Raw genomic sequence first — 20,671 nt, 5'->3', positions numbered from 1 at the left:
TTCCATTTCCAAAGCCGCTTACAGTACAGCAGTAAATAATGTGTTCCTGTTTAGAGATTTGGTTGCCAAACTTTGTGACTGAAAATTTATAGAGTTCCATACATATTCAACAATGGGCCCATTGAAAGATAAAATGTTGCCTTGATAACGTTTTCAAGCTATACAAGTTTTCATTTTGATGGACATATCTTGATTGAAGTAGTGTTCATATAGTCTTATTCCTGGAGCCTGGCATACCCCAAAAGCTTATGCATGTAGGACCACTCTTACTTGATTCTCACAACTACTCGATGAAGCAAGTCGGTATTATTTGTGTTTTACAAGCAGATGAGACAGTGAGGTCTTTCACACGACCTCGTGGCCACTGTTTGGCACACTGCACCCTGCTTGTTAGAGCAGCCGCCAGGCTTGCAGCAGATGCCTCCCCACCCCCTAGCCTCGCCTAGCCGGAAATGGAATGGGCTGTGGGAGGAAGCCATTTATGCTGGCGGTGATCACCCAGATGATCACCGACCAAGGTTAAGCAAACCCTAGTTTGCTTAACTTTGGCTAAACGCCAGGTTAAAAACTCGGGCTTGGCGCAGGGGCAGCACTGGAATCGAGTTCAATCCTGGCGCTTCACACGTGCAGGCGAGCTGCCCCAGCCTGAACTAGGCAGTGCATGTGAACAGCCTCAGTATGATATGTGAAAAACTAGCTGCCAGTAGGTCAGTGGCTGATTTAGTATTTCAAGTCTGACTTCAGTTTTCTTCCTATTGGAACTTACAGATGTGCATGACCACTTTTCAGTAAACAAATATATGAGAGAAGCCAAGTTCTCACTCTGACAAAAGAATTAACGGAGTTAACGGACAGTCTGAGATTTTATAGCTGAATAGATATCTTTGATGGGACCTGAAAGCAAATGAAGAGAAGCAAATGTACACCTGACATGTTTCTTTGGCTGCTCAGTAGCTTGCTTTCCCCCTTATTGGTAGTTTGTTTACTTTCAAGATGGTCTTGGCTGCAGTAATCTAGATGCTAGTATTCATATTTAAAACAGGTTTGCAAATATGTCTATAAAATATTAGTTCACAAAATGTGTTTGTGTATTTAACATATTTATATACCACCCAAAACTCATGTCTGTGGAGGGTTTACAATAAAGCAACACAAATTAAAAAAATGGTTTAATAGTAGCTAAACTGCTCATACATAACTTGTTTTAGTAATGTCTGGCATATGGACTAACTCACAGCTTACAAAGATGTTCTTGCCTGGAGGCATCTCTCACTTGCCATAAGTGAGTTGCTGTTTACAAGTCTGAGGCTTAAAAGCCAGCACTGAATTAGTACCTGCCCCATTCTCCTGTCTGGGATACTCGAGTGCTCACAAGCTGGGAATGAAAATGGTGTCCTTCATCTGTTGCTTTCCCCAGCAACAACAACCCAATGTATGCCTTATTCAAGATGTAATCCTATGCACTTGCGGTAAGCCCTACTGGGGCCCAATGGAACTTACTGGATAAACATGAATAGGAAGGGACTGCATGAGGTAAAGCATCACTGAACATGGAACCAAAGCTAATTGGGATTTCATTCTTAATATCTTGATTTGGTGAAAATCTAATCGCTTTCCCCCTTATGTCTGAGAAGTAGGAAGAACTTATGGTTTTACTTATGCAGGATTAATAAACACTTTGTCATAAATTAAAGGTCTGAATAAACCTCAGAAACAAGCAATGAAACAAGTGCTGCTTTCAAAGGATTACACACTCATTGTTGGGATGCCTGGAACAGGAAAGACGACTACAATATGTGCTCTGGTAAGGTAATGTATAATATACACAGAAATGTGTTTGTACTATAAATGTATTCTCTTAGCCTTCATGTTAAAATCTCTGCTTCAGCATGTGTTTTCCCCCTTAATATTAAAATGTTACTTCTGCAGTCTTGTGGTTGGGAAAATGTTGGGTTTAGAGAAGCAGTATATCTGACAACCATTTAGAAACATGGGTACTCTGTAATCTGTGATATGATTTTGGTATATAAAGCACACACTCTATCTCTGTCTGTATTCTATAGTGGGTTCAATACTACTGGCTAGGTATCCTTCTCACTTGCCTTGCCAGTATGGGCCTGCAAGGCACTGCGTTTCAGTGGCTCCAGATGATGTTCCAAAAGAGCTGGTTCCAGAAGGTGGAGCTGGCAGAGTGCTGTTCTGGTCTAGTCTGTGACATTGAGGCCTGAAGTGTGCCGCAAGGATCCACCCTCATGTTTAACTTCTGTATAAAACTGATCAGTAAGGTCATTTAGAGGCTTGGCTGAAATGTCATCAGTATGCTGGTCTACCTCTCATTACCTTTTGGAGGAAGCTGGTGGAGGTCCTGAATTGGTCCTTGGGGTTAGTCTAGGAGTGGATGAGAGTAAACAAACCAACTGAATCTGGACAAAACTAATGTGCTATTGGTCAGGGATCATGATGATCTGGGTATTATGTACAACCTGTTCTGTATGGAGTTGAATGCTATCTGAAAAGTCAGGTATGCAACTTGGAAGTGCTCTTCCCTGGATATTCAGGTTGGCAGCAATAGCTAGAAGCTCTACTAACAGCTGCTTTGGGTCACCAGCTGCAGCTTTAACTAGAAAAAAATAATCTGCACTTGTGCCCTAGTCACATCCAGATTGGATTTCTGCAAAGCGGTGTACATAAGGCTTATTTGAAAATACAGTTTGAAAACTGTAGTTGGTGCAAAGTGCAGCTGCCAGAATGATTGGAGCCTGGCAATTGAATTATTTACATTGGTTGCCTATTTGTTTCTGGGATCAACTTAAAGTTTTGGTGTTAATCTTTACAGTCCTTGGCAGCCTGGGGATCAAGTCACCTCTGGAACTGTTTTCTCCTATGCAAACCTGCCTGAGCCTTCAGATTGATTTTGGGGCCCCTACTCTCTGTCCCTCATCACTGGAAATACATCAGATAGGTATCAGACACAGGGCCTTTTTTGTTGTTGTTGTTGTTAGTGGCAGCTGAACTCTGGAGCACTCTCCTTGGGAAAATCTGACAGGTTCATTGTCCTTGCTTTTTAGTTGGGCTTTGAAAACTTATTTACGGAGACTGCTGTTCTGCTGTTTTACGTTGTGCTGAATAGCTTGCAATTATGTCAACCATGTCAAGTTGTGGAGTATTCTTAGGAAAATGGGCGTCCCAGAACACTTCATTGATCTGGGGCATGATCCGCTGACATCCATTAGAATGGGTTCTGCGCCTGCGCGGAAGCCTCTCGGTATCGAGTTCCACAGCTCCTTTACGGCGCCTGCACCCCGCCTCATGTGGCTATTTAAGGCGAGAAGAAGCGCAGGCAGCTCAGTTCCTTTCCGAACGCCGTGGAGATTGGTACCTTTGGTTTCTGCGGCTCCTCGTACTGGTTCCTTCATAAATTGCTATCTCTGTAAAGTTTCTACTGGTATCAACCTCGGACTGACTTGGAAAATGCTTTGACATGCCCTACTAACTGGCGACAAATCGGAGTGATATCTACCTATAGACCTTGGACTGCCTTCGGAAAACGCTCTAGTCTTACCCCACTGACTGACGACGGATTGGACTGATATTTGGCTTTGACCACAGACTGTTAACTGGCTCTGTTTGTGAGTACCTCTTTGTCTTTAAAAAAACAAAAACAAAACTACATTCCCAAATCGAAAAATACTTTTAAATGCTGTGAGAAATGTAAAGCCAAATTGCCCTCCCAAGATGCCCATAGCTTGTGCTTGCTGTGTTTGGGTGAGGCTCATAATACCTCAGCATGTAAGATTTGCCAGTCCTTCTCCAAGCAAACTCGGAGAAACCGCGAATTGCGTTTGAGGGCTTTTATTTATGACGACGTTCTGGCTGCTCCATCTACGTCGAAGCAGTCCCCTCAACCGCATGGCTCGAGGGACCTGGAACCTAAGCAGTCTAAAACCTTGATGCCCGCCAGAAAACCCCCACACGCCTTGAAGAAGCAAGGGGAGAAAATGGCTTCCTCGGCAGAGCCCGCCAAAAAGACCTGGAAGCCTTTGGCATCGGCTTTGACTCCGTCTCCAACTTCGGCTCAGGACATACTCTTTGTCTTGATATTGAGACCGTCGACGCCGACACATATGGCGTTGAAGCCTCGCTCGGCTTCACCAAGATCCCCAACTTCAACATCGAAGCAACCAACTCTAAATCAGGACAGAGAGACGTCGACATCGAAACCCTCATCTCCATCGAAATCTCCATTGATGCTGGCAGACCCATCAGCGTCGACATGCCCCACCGATGCCATTCCAACATCGACTCAGTTGATATTGAGCGTACCACTGATGCTGACTTCAACAACGAGGCAGTCGATACCGACAGCGAGGGATTTAATGCCAGCACCAACACCGATAAGATCTCCTTCGACATCGAAGGAAGATGAACAACCTTCAACTCTGAATACCCCAGCTTTGATGTCTACAGTCACTCCGCGCTTCAGAGCACCGCTGACGTTCACACTTGAACAAGAGGTCCTTGATGACACTGAGGGGGCAACATTGGATCCCAGCGCAGCGCAGTCTCTGCTGAACATGCTGGAATCGAATACAACTACGCCATCGACCTTTAAAGGCTTTCCACAAGCGGAGGGAGAGGAGCCTTCTGCTCCTGAGGATACCACCTCCCACGTTCTGTCTGCAACCCACTCAAACGACAACACTGCAATTGTCTTCTAAGTCCATACTGACAGAAAGTACAGGTCAAGTTAGTCCAGCACATCGGCCCTTGACATCAGCGGCACCTTCATCATGCTCACCATCACCACATGCTTCGGAAGACAGTCACCAGTCCATGGGTCTTCCGACTTTGAATTTGATGCTGAGACCGTGGAGCCCGATCATGTCTCACCAACAGAAGAGCTAAAGGCATATCATCTCCATGTTAAAAACATGGCTACAGCCTTGGGTCTCGACCTCACTTCACGGGTCAAAACAATTGATGACCCTGTATATAATTTTATGGCCCGCTCTCAAATGGCCCAACTGGTTGCATTGCCTCTTCTTCCGATAATCTCAAACGCTGCACAGTGCGCATGGGCAGTTCCTCATACTTCTACTCCCACTTCAAAGCGACTAGAAAGTCTTTACTGGGAAGATGACACGAGAAAGAGAAAGACAACACCTACTTGTTCAAACACCCTGTGCCTAATTCTTTAGTAATTGATTGTGCTACCACCTTGCGTTCAGGCAGAAGACACACTACTCCTGCTGACAAAGAAGGCAGGAAGTTGGACGTGCTGGGGAGGAAGCTATACTCCACCTCTTGTCTCTCTGTGAAGGTGGCTAATTATTCAGCTTGTATGGCAAAATATAGTTACTGTCTATGGGAAAACCTAGAGAAAGACCTGGATATGCTCTCTTTTGACTAGCTTAAAGCCCAGTTCCGAAAAACACTGCAAAGAGTGGGCGGTTTGACATGTCAGCAGCTGAGCACTGCCAGACATTTGGCAGAATCTGAATCTCGGTCCATTACAGCAGCAATCACCCTAAGACGTCACGCTTGGCTGTGTTCGGCCTCTCTCCAACAAGACATGAAGGATAAGATAGAAGGCCTTCCTTTCGACGGCAAGGGCTTGTTCTCCTAAGAGACTAATGTAACAATGGAGAAGATAAATTGAAATTCACCACAAAGACCTTAACTTCTTCCTCAGCTTCTACATCATATGCTGCTAAACAGAAGTCTTACTTCCAGCCCAAGTCTACGTATAGGCCTCAAGAACAACGAGACCATCGAAAGGGCTACCAACCCTTTTCAAAGCGAGGTACTCGGCAAAAGAATAAGTACCCTTCTACTCAGCGTAACAAACAGGGAGAGGGCAACAAACAGCGCCTTTGAGATTCAGGAGAGCTTACCGCCACCGCTAACAGCACCGGATCCTTTACTTTACTGCACCCCTCAAACCAACAGGGAAGAAGGGTTGTTGGCCTGAACCACCAAATTGCCAACCCTTATAGCCATCACCACCACCAGATTGGCAAGCCATGCGCAAGCATGGCGCCACATAACATCAGATCAGTGGGTCCTGAAAATTATCCAGTCCGGCTATGCAATCGAGTTCAAAACTCGACCTCGATTTCGGGGTCTGCGATTCACGAAAGCAACTCCTGCCTTATTTCAGGAGGTACAAGAACTCCTACAAAGGAAAGCGATAATTCATGTGCGGTGGGCTCATTGGCGGGATAGGTTTTTACTCCCGCTACTTCCAGGTGCTGAAGAAAGATGGAGGACTCCGTCCTATAATGGACCTCAGACAACTCAACAACCTTGTCCGGGTGAAAAGGTATCGGATGACGCTACAGGACATCCTGCCTCTTCTGTATCGGGAGCGGTGACTGGTGATGTTAGATCTAAAGGATGCCTATTTTCACATAGGAATCCGTCCTTCCTTCCAAAAGTACCTGAGATTTACTGTGGGCAACACAGTTTATCTGTACCAAGTTCTTCTCTTCGGACTCTGCACTGCCCCACGTGTATTTACCAAAGGCATGGTGGTGGTAGTAGCTCATCTCAGGATAAGAGGCCTAAAGATATACTCTTAGCTCGACGATTGGCTCCTGACGTCAGGGGACAAAAAAAAGTTACTTTCGCAGATAACTTACATGTTGTACCTTCTTCAGGCCCTGGGCATCCAGGTCAACTGGAAAAAATCACATCTGACTCCAGTGATGACCATATCCTACATAGGAGCTGTTCTGGATACGGATGCTGGGAGGGCTTTTCTACCGGAGGACCGCTATCTTGCCATTTCCAACCTAATATGGCAGTTTCAATCCACCCCACTGCAGCTGGCTCAGTAGATCCAGCACTTACTGGGACTAATGGCCTCCTGCAAGTCAACAGGAGGTTGACTTGAAGTTACACTCGCCTGAAAATGAGGAAACTTCAGTTATGGTTCCTCTCCTCCTTCCATCTGCACAGGGACAACCCCAAGGACCACCTTTGGGTCCCACTGCCAATTTTACGTTCTCTATCCTGGTGGACTTGGAGACTCAATGTACTGAGGGGAATCCCTTTCCATCTACAATCCCCCTCTGTGTGGGTAACGACCGATGCCTCCCTCAGAGGCTGGGGGGGCCATTGCAATGCCAAACTGACACAAGGACTGTGGACAAGTGGTGCCCAGTGTCTACTCCACATAAATTTCCTGGAGTTACTAGTGATCTTTCAGGCCATGAAGGCTTTTCTCCCGATGCTCAGAGGTCGGGTAGTGCAGCTGCAGCTGGACAATACCACCGCGATTGCGTACATCAACCGACAATGGAGGACAGTCTCCAGGTCTCTTTGTGGACTCAGCATTCAGATTTGGCATTGGTGCATCAAGAACAGCATCACCCCTGTAGCCTTGCACATCAAGGGGACAGATAATGTTCTGGCGGACGACCTAAGCCAGACGTTCACTGCAGACACCCGACACGAATGTGAACTCAACAACCTCTACTTGTGGCCGATTTTCGACCAGTGGGGTTTCCCGGAAGTGGATTTCTTTGCTACAGTACAGAATGCAAAGTGCAAGCTCTACTGCTCCAGAGCGGGCCACGACCCATCTTCCATGGGGGATGCCTTCCAGATGGAATGGTCGCATTACCTGAGCTACATGTTTCCACCGTTGCCCTTGATAAACAGAGTCGTAGCAAGGATTCTGAGAGAACCTGTGAAGTGCATTCTGGTCACACCGTGGTGGCTGCGCCAAGCGTGGTTTCCACATCTACTCAGACTCTCCTCTCACACCTACAAGAGGCTTCTGGCGCATCCAGATCTTCTGATCCAAGATAACGGACAGATACTACACCCAGGTGTTCTCACACTGCAGCTCACGGCATGGAAGATGGGCTTCTGAAAAAAATCTTCTTAAATGAGAGAAAACCTTCCACTAGAAAGAATTATGCAGGGAAGTGGAGATGTGTTACCTCCTATGCCACAAGAAACGGCTTCCGCCCCATGAAAGCATCTATACGCCAAATCCTCCTCTACCTTACCACACTAAAGATGGTAAATCTTTCCAATATGTCCATCAGAGTACACCTTGCGGCACTATCTGCTTAACATCCGGGCAGGGATGGAAAAACAGTCTTCTCCCATCCTTCTTGCAAAAGCTTCCTGAAGGGCCTTAATAATCTGTATCCGCCCATCCGCCAACCAATGGAACAATGGAGCATATCCTTGGTTCTTTCCGTTTTAACGGAACCTCCTTTTGAGCCAAATGAAGTCAGCAAGTATGAAACTAACATCCTTGAAAACTGCCTTCTTGGTGGCTATTACCACAGCTCATAGGGTGAGTGAACTTACAGCTCTCCGCATAGATGTTCCATATGCCCGTTTCTATCCGGACAGAGTACTCCTACGCCCTGACATCTCCTTCCTCCCGAAGATTGTGTCAGACTTTCATATAAACCAAGACATTGTCTTACCTACCTTTTTCCAATCCTCAACTACGCCTTTGGAAAAGGCCTTGCATTCCTTGGATGTGCACAGAGCTCTGCTATTTTATCTTTCAAAAACCAAGACACTACGAAAAACAAAGAAACTGTTTATTTCTTATAAGGGGAACACAGCAGGCCGAGCCTTGTCACGTCAAAGACTCTCCCACTGGCTGGTGAAAACTATCTTGCTAGCCTGCACTATACAGAAGATTCAGCCCCCAAAGTCCATAAGAGCTCATTCAACAAGAGCATTTGGGGCATTGGCAGCACACCTATCTGGCATATCCTTCCAGGACATATGTAAAGCTGCCACCTGGTTTTCTGAACAACCTTTTGTGAAACATTATGCTATTGACTTACGGTCTGCGGCGGAGGCAAACTTTGGGAGAGGCGTTCTTAAAAGGGTGTTGCAATAATTCTACTGCTCCCTCCTCCTATACGGAGCTAACTAAACACCCATTCTAATGGATTCAACTGATCATGCCCCAGATAAACAGGTTGCTCACCTGTAACTGATGATCTGGTAGTGATCCATTGATATCCATTAGACCCTCCTGAACCTCCCCTCCACAGTAGTACTTACAGTTATTGCCAGTAGAACTTACCTGTTCATCGCACTGCACAACTGCTTCGGCGGTCTCCAAGGAACCGAGCTGCCTGCGCTTCCTCCCGCCTTAAATAGCCACGTGGTCAGGTGGGGTGGGGCGCAAGCGCCGTAAAGGATCTGTGGAACTCAACACTGAGAAGCTTCCGCGCAGGCACAGAACCCTTTCTAATGGATATCAACAGATCACTACCAGATCATCAGTTACAGGTGAGCAACCTGTTTTTCTCATGAAAAACCTATACACCAGACGGGAAACTACAGTCCAGATGGAACATGGTGAAACAGACTGGTACCAGATCGGCAAAGGAGTGAGACAAGGCTGTGTACTTTCTCCTTCTTTATTCAATTTATATGCTGAACATATACTGAGAGAAGCTGGATTAGAGGAAGATGAGCGTGGTTTTAAAGTTGGAGGAAGAGACATCAGTAACCTGTGGTACGCTGATGGCACTATTTTGATAGCTGAGAATGTGGATGAACTGTAAACTCTAGTAATGAAAGTCAAGGAGCAGAGTGGAAAAAATGGGACTACGACTAAATGTAAAGAGGACTAAACTAATGACAATGGGTGCAGCAATCAGCCTCATAACTGATAATGAACACATTGAAGTGGTGGATAGCTTCTCCCTTTTAGGATCGACTAGCAATAGTAAAGGATCCAGCAGTCAAGAAATACACTGCAGACTAGCACTAGGGGTGTGCACAAAACCACCTGGTTCGGTTCGAGTTGAAACTGAACCCAAACCACTCCGGGCTAATTTGATTTTGGCCCCCTTCGAAACCCTCCCCCCCTCCGGTTTGGTTTGGTTCGGGGGGGGGTTCATCAAACAACTTTGGGGGAATTTTTTCCTTTTTTTAACTTACTCCCTCTGGGGAGTTTCTCCAAGTGGGGGCTGTTCAGAGGTTCCTTTCCCCCCACCAGCCTTCCTTTTTGTAAAAATTGCCTGGTTAGGGTATCCTCGGCCCTTTCTGGGCTTATTCACCATCCCGGTGGCCATTTTGGAGGCTGCCATGCCAGGGAATAGGCCCAGAAAGGGCCAGAGCTGCCTGAACCAGGCGATTTTTACAAAAAGGAAGGCTGGCGGAGGAGGGGAGCCTCTGCAGACTCCCACCACCACCTTGCAGAAGTCCCCCATAGGGCTAAGTTAAAAAGAAGAATTTTGATTTCAAAATTGTTTGAACCCCCAACCTGGGGCGGGGGTGGCCAGAACCTCAGGGGTATACTTGTGAGTCAAATGGGCCGTAACCCCAAAATTTGGCTTTTAAAAAGCCAAATCTGGCAACAGGTGTGCACGGACCGGTCCGGGGCCATGCAAAAGGCCTCCGGACCGGTCCGGAATTCGGCCGGTTCGGCGGGGGTGGGGTGGGGAGTGTGGCTTTAAGGGCGGGGGGTAGTACTCTCCCCCCCCCCCCCGCCGCTCTTCCCTCTCCAGCGCTGGACTTTTCTAAAACGTTTTTGGGGCGGCAGAGTTACTCCCCGCCGCACCTGCCCCCGTCGTCGTCTTCCAAGCTTATAAGCAGTAAAAGCTGGCACCACGCATGTGCCCGTTGTGGCACGCGCACCTGTTGTTGATGGCGGTGTGCGCGCCAGCGGCCAGAACAAGTGCGCGCCGCGACGGGTGCATGTGTGGTGCCAGCTTTTACTGCTTATAAACTTGGAAGACAACGATGGGGGCAGGGGCGGCGGGGAGTAACTCTGCCACCCCAAAAACGTTTTAGAAAAGTCCAGCGCCGGAGGGGGAAGAGCAGCGGAGGGGGTAAGTACTAACCCCCCGCCCTTAAAGCCACCCTCCCCCCAGTGCCGGACCACGCCTCCGTAGTTCCATGCACATCCCTAGCGGGCTGTTCGGTCCAGGGTTGAGTTGAACCGGGGGTGGTTCAGCTCAACCCTGAACCTTTGAACCAAACTGGTTCGATATTGAACCAGTTTGGATTTGAACCTGTTTGCACACCCCTAACTAGCACTTGGTAGAGTTGCAATGAAGGCCTTGGAAAGGATATTTAGATGCCATGACTTGTCTATATGTACAAAGATTAGGATCGTTCAGACAATGATTTTTCCCTTGACACTCTATGGATGAGAAATCTGGACTTTGAAGAAGCAGGACAAAAAAGGTATTGACGCTTTTGAACTCTGGTGCTGGAGAACACTTTTGAAGATATCATGGACAGCCAGGAAAACAAACAAATGGACCATAGAACAAATCAATCCAGAATTTTCACTCGAGGCACAAATGACCAGGCTCAAACTATCATACTTTGGACACATTATGCGAAAACCCAGCTCCCTTGAGAAGTCCATAATACCGGGAGAAGTTGAAGGAAAGAGAAGAGGATGACCAGCAGCAAAGTGGATGGACTTTATTATGACAACAATGAATGCACTACTGTGGGACTTTAAAGGCCAAGTTGAAGACAGATAATCCTGGAAAGAATCTATCTATGTGGTCACTAAGAGTTGACACCGATTTGACGGCACTTAATCAATCAATCAGTTACAGTTTAATGCTGCTACTTTTCTTTTATAGCGTGTTAACATTTCTCTTGTGATTGACAGTATGCATGTTGAGTTGTTGAGAAGCAGGATACAAACTTTAAAATAACTTTAAATATCACTGTATTAGCTATCGTGTTATCATATTAGTATTGTAAATTTTAATCAATCACTGTGTGGAAAGTGTTGCCTGAAGAGAGAGTATTTGAGAACCACTCAGGATTTCTCTCTGTGTGTGTATGTGTGTGTGTAACTAAATGTCATATTGCCAAGATATTCAGCAGGACATTTTCCTCAATATGATTTGGCAACTGTGTTTCTGAGAAAAGAATCCTGTTAAGAAAGGTGCAGATTAACATCTCAATCCCTTCATGTCTCCCCTGTTCCTGTTTTAGGTCCGTATACTATATGCTTGCGGCTTCAGTGTTCTCTTAACTAGCTTTACTCATACAGCAGTTGACAACATCCTTTTGAAGCTAGCAAAGTTCAAAGTAGGTTTTTTGCGACTGGGCAGAGCTCAGAAGGTTCATCCAGACTTACGGAAGTTTACAGAAGAAGAAATCTGCAGATCCAAATGTATTAAAACTGTAACTCAACTGGAAGAGCTGTATCATAGTCAGGTAAGGAAAATGGCTTTCAAGGCTCTAAAATCGCTCAAAATATATTTTAAAAGGTCTGCCTGGATAATTATCACAAGGTTTATTTGTAAATGTCTTAGTCATCACTCTTGTTTTTATAATACTTAGATTTGGCTATGAGGCATATCCAATTTTTAATCAAGGTATAGCAAAAATGTTTGTCCTTTCAAGTGTTTTATGTAAAATAAGCATGTATCCAGACTGCTGTAAGAAATAGACATTGCATCTCTTTGGGTTTTGATGATGATGATTTACACTTATATTCCGCTCTTCCTGCAAGGAGCCCAGAGTGGCATACATGGTTATGTTTGTCCTCATAACAACACTGTGAGGTAAGTTAGGCTGAGAGATATGCGACTGGCCCAAAGTCACCCAGTGAGCTTCATATAATAATTTAAATATGCATAACTGACTGCGTGAACTTTTTAATTGGGAAAAGCTTTACCACTAGAAGGTGCCAGCTCCATTATCGATCTTGGTCTCCTATGAGAGGATCAGTTTGTGAGGCAAGATATACTCCTGGCCTCAGACTATTTTATGGAGAATAAGTGATCCCAGAAAATTCAGAAATTGGGCATCTCAGAGATGAACCCTCAACATGAGAAACAAATCTCAGTCATCAGATTTCAAAATAAATAAGATTGAGGTATATGATCCCCTCATTAACACACTCCTGTCTTCACTTAGTATTGTAAATTTTAATAAAGGCAGAACTAATGCATGGATGTTCAACCAGGCTTTGTTCTGAAGATTATCTACTTTTTAAAAGGTTTTTAGCCTGCTCCACCCTCAAATTCTCAGGACAGGCAATCCTATACTAAGAACTGCAATTAGGAGTTTATATATGGTGTTTGCATTGTTCAGATTTAAATGTTCTTAACAAATAATATTTGTACATTTTCCTGTCGTATAGAAGTTAATTACAAAACATGCAGTTTAATTATTTTAAAATGCTTGCTCGCTGTTCTTCCTTCAGCCTGTAGTTGCAACAACATGCATGGGAATAAATCACCCAATTTTCAGCCGTAAACTATTTGACTTCTGCATAGTGGATGAGGCTTCTCAAATTAGCCAGCCCGTCTGCCTGGGTCCACTCTTCTATTCACATAGGTTTGTGCTGGTAGGGGATCATCATCAGCTGCCTCCACTTGTGCAAAATATAGAAGCAAGGTAAGTTACAATGTTACTGACAAAATAGTGTACCTAATACATGAACAAAGGTGTGTGTTTTGGGGTGGGTGGGTGCGTTTTGCAAGCCCAATAACTGATTGACTCCTCCTATCACAGAAATCTTGGCATGAGTGAAAGCTTATTCAAGAGACTGGAACAAAATGAGAATGCTGTTGTTCAGCTTACTGTGCAGTACCGTATGAACAGGTATTAAAATTGTAATGTAATGTTTGGTCACTGCAAATTGTTAAGTGTTGAAATCTGACACTGCTTTCCTTTTAAAAACCCTTTAGTAAAATTATGTCGCTGAGTAACAAGCTGGTGTATGATGGCAAATTGGAATGTGGCTGTGAGAGAGTGTCGAAAGCAGTTGTTGAATTACCATATTTAGAAAAATTGAAATTGGAGTGGGAATATTATTCAGAAGCATGGCTAAAGGAAATGCTTGATCCAAACAACCCGGTTTGTTTTCTTAACACAGAGAAGGTAAATATTCCTTTCCCTCTTCCCGGGAAAACTGTTGTGTTTCTACCCTTTGGGGTTATGTATGTTGCTGTAGAAAATGGAAGGGGAAATGCTTTGAAGTTACGATAGTTCAGCATCACTACTTCTTGTTAATGCAGTTTTTGTCCCCTTTGGCATAAGCAAACCAGTTTTTTATATAAGGAAATAATAGTAGATATATTCTTCTAAATTAGCAAACAAAATGGAATTTGCATTGTTGTGGTATTTATTAGTACTTGTCTTTTTGGTATAGGTTCCAGCACCAGAACATGCAGAAAAAGGTGGTGTAAGTAACATGTCAGAAGCCAGGCTGGTACTGTTCCTGACATCCATGTTTATCAAGGTATCTATCTTTTGCCTGGAAAAAGGAAGTTCAAAAATATGGTATAATCTACTAGTCCTGAACAATGAGGTGTTGTTAAAATGGTTTTTCCACATTGTATCTCATCTCTTCCCTCAGAGATAGAACTTTTAAATCAGACTTCCAAATGAATTGTATGAACTTCTCACAAAATCCTATCTAAAAAATATTTAAATGCACTGCCCCCTTCACATTACTAACGTTGGCCTCCATAAGGGGCATTAAACTTCTTAAAAATGGAAATTCAATATCTAGACATGCTTTTTCTTTTAACTAAAACTCTGTTTAAATGTACATCCCATATGAGAAACCTTCTAACATTGTGAAGTATTTTCTTAGCATTCTAATAAAAGTCTGCAGAAGTGCCTATCCACTTTTTAATGTGGTGTTCAGGAACCATTTTTGTAACTGCACATTTAATTATGTGTATTGTTTTTTCAATTATTTAACTGACAATATCACCTGGATAAATATTTTGTGTGTTTAGCATTCCAGTTTCCTAAAAGTTTTGCTCTAAAGTGACTTCTCTTTTAGACTTCTATAATTTAATGTAATTTAATGTCTTGGAATTTATTTTTTAGGCTGGATGCAGGCCATCAGATATTGGGATCATATCTCCATACAGACATCAATTAAAGATAATTACTGACTTGATGACAGGTTCATGCATCAATAAAGTAGAAGTAAATACAGTGGACAAGTACCAAGGAAGAGACAAAAGTATTATCATAGTGTCTTTTGCAAGGAATAGTGGTGAAGAACATGTGAGTAGAACATATTTTGGAATAACTGAGCAGCTCATAGTCTTGGAAAAGTAAACATTTGTCTTGAAATAGATATCTGCTTAGTCCTGCTTGGGTGACACAACAAAACAGTAAAGAAAAACTAGTAAGGAAAATAACAGTAAGGAAAAATAACTAACTATTATTAAACTTGAACTAATATGAAATTGCTAAGGGTAAATATCAGGCCTGCACCCTGATTTTTAAAGCATCTTAATTAAATTTGCTTATTAGCAAAAGCAATATTTTTTATTTTATGTTTTAGATCAGGCATATATGTTGTAGCAGGAATAATCTTTGGTTCAAATTAGCCTAAATGTGATATTTCACCCTGTATTTATTTTGTCTTCTTTTGTAAATAGCACACAAGGGGGTTACACTAATCAAATTGGAACTAGAGTGGAGGTAATGGGGCTTTAGCGATACTTGAACAGTTTGTCATCACTGTGGCCTGCATCCAGATTGCTCATGTCTACATGTGCTTTTTCCCAAGGGAAATTGCACACGCATGAGTGTGTAAAGTGCAAGTCCTCATGCCTTTGCTGTGGTCCCAATCCCATTTGTGCACTGTTGGACATGCTATTTACAAAAAAGAGAACTTGAAAAACACAGGGTCCAATGATGCATTTAAAACAACATGTAGTTTGACCTTTAGACACAGTCCCTGCTATGGGAGAGAAAAGAGGGAATGTCTCTCAAGATGTTGCTCATCAGCTGAAGTTTTTATAGGTATTTGTGTTAAATATCTGCTGCTCAACTGTTTAACAGTGCTTTTTAGTCTATTAAAAAGTTTGTCAGTTATCCAATTTATTGTTACAACCCTGGTAAATACTTAATCCCATTTCTGCCCACTTGTATGCATTGGTGGTATAAACTGCACAACCAAACAGTTCCATGAGTTTGTGGGAACTTTGAATTTGAGTTGTCCTGAACAATTATCCCAGTGTTATATGGCAAACCATTTTTGAAACTGAGACTGTTTTCTCTTTACAAAGAAAATAAAGTCAGAAATCCACTGTGGGCATATACATCCATGGCATTGACTGTGACTAAAGTAGCCCTTTGGTCCTGGCTTTTATTGCTCTCTTACACATAATACAGGCTCAGAAATACATGACTCTTACCTTTTTGTTGGTGGGTTGTGCTGTGCAAAGAACAATCTATTGCTTTCTCTGAATGGTCGCCTGTAGTGCCCGACTTTTAAAATTTTGAAATATAAAACCTGATGACAATTCTAGTTTGATGCTGGACCTTAAGATCAGATGACCTGTTTGTTTTCATCTCTGATAGCTCGGAGAACTTCTGATGGACTGGAGGCGCCTTAATGTTGCCATTACAAGAGCCAAACACAAATTAATCATGCTGGGCTGTGTGCCATTTCTTTGTCATTACCCTCCTTTAAAGAGGTTACTTTGTCATTTGAAGAATGAAGCTATGATATCCTTTTGTGTATATCTCTTTAAAGTGAAGTGTGCCGTTAAATCGGTGTCGACTCCTGGCGACCATCGAGCCCTGTGGTTGTCTTTGGTAGAGTACAGGAAGATTAGAATTAAAAAGTAAAATGTACTGCTAAAGTTATCAATTCTTACCCAAATGGCAGAGACTTGAATCATAATCAACAGGGACCGAAAATAATAATTCTGTCTCCCCGTCCCACTTCCCTTCTATCTGACACACAAATGCAACAGTTCTCCCCCTACCCCCGCACTCTTTTTCCCTCAGCGCAGCCTTCTGAGGGGGAATTGCTCAATGCACCGCACTCCTGGCAGAGTGCATAGAGGGATACCAGAGGACTTCCTTCTCCAGCTCCCTGTGGCACGGCCTGTGTGCCGTGCAAGTGGCAGAGCCTTCAAACTCATTTTGATCATGTGCAGAGAGGCAGGTAGGAGCCTGCCTGCCCCCCAGCCCTCCCCACTGCCAGTGCTTCTGGTCTTGTGAATTGCCTTCCTTTCATCCATATCCTTAATCCCATTCCTGCCCATCTGTATGTACTGGTGGTTTAGACCTCATAATGAATGTCACTGTATGTTTATTCTGATTGTGTTGAAAATGAATAGGTATGTACAGTGGTCCCTCTACTTACGAAATTAATCCGTTCCGAATGCACATTTGTAAGTCGAAAAGTTCGTAAGTCGAAAAGCGGTTTCCCATAGGAATGCATTGGGAACGGATTAATGCATTCCGGAGCCTAGAAAAAAGACCCAGACCCCCAGTAAGGCTTGCAAACTGCACAGGAACATTTCTTTTCAAGAATAAACAGGCAGTAAACAGGCAGGCAAGTCAAGGAAACCGCATGTAAAATTCGTAAGTCGAGGAAACCCCATCTAAAAATTTGTAAGTCGAAAAAACCGCATCTAAAACCGGATCTAAAACTGCTGTTTGTAACTCGAAAAATACTTATGTCGAGTAGTTCGTAAGTCGAGGGACCACTGTACTTGATTGTATGGTATGTACTGAAAGTAGTGGGGGAAATCCCCAGTCCAACCCTTGTTCACATTCTAATTCTAAGTGATTGCCTTAACTTCTTACACCTTTGTAGTTTCATTCTGTTTATATTATTTATTATAAGGTTATAAGTCTCACAGAATTCGATTCTAACATCTGTAAGCAGAAGGAATTGTTTGCAGAAAGTGCTTGACCTGATTTTGGGGGATTCTCCCCATGGACCATCTCACCCTATTCCCAAGGATTTCCTGGGCTGCAGGAGTGAATTTTCAGGAGGCTACTATGCACACATTACCTTTGCTATGGAGAAGAGGAGGCAGGGAAATTCATGCATGCAGACTTGTTTCTGGCACAACCCACAGTCTTTCCCCAATATTATGGATATTTAAAATCAAGGGTATGGAGGACTGTAAGAGAATTCATTTTCCTGGGGTGGTTAGAATTACAGGTGGACCTCATCCACTGGGGTTCTGTTCCTACATATTACCATGGATAAGGAATAATTGATTCATTGAGTCTATGGGAGCCCGGGGGATAGGTTCCCAGACTAAAAAAAACACTCCACCAAAACCCCACAAAAATGGGCCAAATAAAGTGCCCTACCATGCTCCATAGGTCTCCTGGCATCTAGCAATGCCCCAAGTGGTGCCAAAATCATTGCTGTTTTCAAAACAAAAAATGTTTTTGACTGAACTGAGCCACACAATGGCTGCCTCAGACAAAACGGCAGCCAGAAATGACCTCCGCAGCCACTAGGAACCACAGATATGTGGGTTTTAACCCTTTTGTGTCTGCAGATATTGAAACTGGGTATCAATTAGACACCCGTGAATGTGCGAAACCACAGATATAGATAATAGGGGTTTTTTTTAGTGTTACTGGAATGCAGCTTATAACAAACAATCTCTAGATCGGTGTTAAATACACACAGTGATTTGTCTAGTGTGAGTACTGATTAGAGCATTATGAACCAGTAGTATAGTGGTAGTGTGGATTCACTCTAAAACTTCATTTAGAGGCTGTTCACACATGCAGCAAAGATCTTTGCTGTGCATGTAAACTGCCAGGAGCCACGCAGCAGCGAACCTGCTTAGGGAGCCCACCACTTAGAGTTAAGGGTGCCCTTAACCCGGGCTAACAGATTGTGTCAGCTCCGTGGCTCTGTGCAGCACCCACATACCAGCAACCTCCCAGCTGGCATGGGGGGGGGTTCCCCATAATGCACTGCACACTTGCGTGGTGCTTTATTGGAGTTCTGGCAGCCTTTCAGTCCCCAAACCTTCATGCCCCCAGGAGCAGTCAGCAGTTGTCTGGGCGGGCGATCTGCCCAGCAATGGCAAATAGATTGTCTGCGGGGGAGGTGAGCATTTCTCCTCCCCTCGCCCTTTTTGAGCACTTTCTCCCGATTGTGAGAAAGGGCTTTTAGTGTGCCCCCTTAGGATAGAAAATAACTTAAAATGGCAGCTTTCCAAGGTCATTGGAAATTTAACAGCCAGGTTGTAAGAAAACATGAACACTCAGCCCCCTTTTCATCTTGAGCTGTTGTGATCCATAATGTACATGGATGTGAAGTCAGGTAAAGGAAAGATTGTGCTGTCGAGTCGGTGTCGAGTCGTAGTGATCACATTCCATGTGATTTTCTTGGTAGAATACAGAAGTGGTTTACCAGTGCCTCCTCCCGCACAGTATGAGATGATATCATTCAGCACCTCCCTATATCGCTGCTGCCCAATATAGGTGACTACAAATATATTTACTAGGCACAGTCTGGGAAGCACACTAGTGGGGTTTCGAACTAACAGCCTCTTGCACTCTAGGCAAGCTGCTTCCCCACTGAAGTCAGGTACCAGACTCAAACCTTACCCAAGCCCAGCATTAAAACTTGATGTACTCTTTTTGCCATGTTACAAAATGTATTTTCCTCAATGTCTTGTACATTTTCAGTATTCCATTAGGAGCCTATGAAAATATCTTTTGCTGTAACCTGCTGTGACAAAAGGGAAGGACATCAAGGGCTAAATCTTCATTCCTGTGCTGCTGAATTAATTACACTGCAAGTTTTAAGGCAACATATTAACAATGGGCTTAATTTCAGTCCAGATTTTTTTTTTTTTTTTTGAAATACCAGTGACTCAGCATACCTCTTACAAAACTGGACATCTTAAAACCAGGATCTTGATAACTACTATATTGGCACCTCGAATCCTATATTTAAAGTTTTCAATAGCTGCTTTTTATTCCATTCTGGCAAGTTAAACTAGAGTGTGCACAAAGATTTTAAGTTAAACCCTTCTGAATACCTATGCGTTTCATTCACTCACTGATATTGATTGCATTTCGGAATGCCCCATGTATGGGAAAAGAATGATAGCTTGGATAAGATTGAGTGAACAGTTGTCTTTTATATGTTCTGGTTTTGTAGGGGAGATGTGGGATCATTTAATGTGTGTATATGATGCTCCAATTTTTGATATAAGATGTTAACCCATTGTAAAAACATGAAATACGGAAGTCCAAAGAAGCTACTCTGAAGAACTACTACCTCATGATTGATACTTTTTATTTATTAATTTGGAAATATATTTGTACATATTGTATTGGTACTATTGACTACTTTTGCTACTTAGTTCTCATTTAAATAATGGAATCTTTCCTGTTATGGATAAATGTTGTTCCCCCTGTTGTGCTGTTCCCCCCCCCCCGTGTGTGTGTGTGTGTGTGTCACACACAGCTTGAAAGTCTCATTTTTTATAGTTTGTGTAATAAAATAAACTTGATATACATTTGCATGTGCCATTATAAATGTTCTAACTAAACTGTCGAAAATGAAATTAACACAAGATTAAATTATAACTTTTCTAGGGCTAACAACTGCCTTTAAATCATGTTTCTAAGTAGCCATTAGCCTAGTCACCTATGATGAGTAAAAAACCTGACAATGAGGCTTGGGCACTTTTCTGTATAGATGTTACAAATGGCTGACACGAATATGTGGGCAAGCAGACCAGTAAAAGCTTTTGAGGTTTAGTAATATCAGTTAATTTATTTGCAAGGTTGATTTTAAATCTATTTTATAGACTGTACCATAGGTTACATAGGCAGTTGCCTTTTACTAGGTCAGCCTTATCCAGCCAGTGTTTGCACTGGATTACAGTGGCTCTTTTGGTTTTCAGGTGAGTATTTACCTCATTAGCCCTACTGGAAATGA

General features: G+C 43.4%; 1 protein-coding gene across 1 annotated transcript in view; it reads left to right on the top strand.

Annotated features, from left to right (window-relative positions):
* The window catches only part of DNA2 (DNA replication helicase/nuclease 2), a 47,835-nt gene extending 27,589 nt beyond the window's left edge, over positions 1-20,246 (top strand). Inside the window, exons 13-21 of the mRNA XM_053305340.1 lie at positions 1,695-1,804; positions 11,959-12,183; positions 13,178-13,371; positions 13,489-13,578; positions 13,665-13,857; positions 14,129-14,218; positions 14,818-15,000; positions 16,309-16,457; positions 19,402-20,246. Of these exons, the coding sequence (XP_053161315.1) occupies positions 1,695-1,804; positions 11,959-12,183; positions 13,178-13,371; positions 13,489-13,578; positions 13,665-13,857; positions 14,129-14,218; positions 14,818-15,000; positions 16,309-16,457; positions 19,402-19,456 (1,289 nt within the window). The 3' untranslated portion in view covers positions 19,457-20,246. The remainder of the gene's footprint in view (positions 1-1,694; positions 1,805-11,958; positions 12,184-13,177; positions 13,372-13,488; positions 13,579-13,664; positions 13,858-14,128; positions 14,219-14,817; positions 15,001-16,308; positions 16,458-19,401) is intronic.
* The last annotated feature ends 425 nt before the right edge of the window (positions 20,247-20,671 follow it).

Source organism: Hemicordylus capensis, chromosome 3 (assembly GCF_027244095.1).
Source record: "Hemicordylus capensis ecotype Gifberg chromosome 3, rHemCap1.1.pri, whole genome shotgun sequence".
Classification (NCBI taxonomy): Eukaryota; Metazoa; Chordata; class Lepidosauria; order Squamata; family Cordylidae; genus Hemicordylus; species Hemicordylus capensis.
The sequence above is the reverse complement of the archived record's forward strand: the minus strand, read 5'-3'. Positions and strand labels throughout refer to the sequence as shown.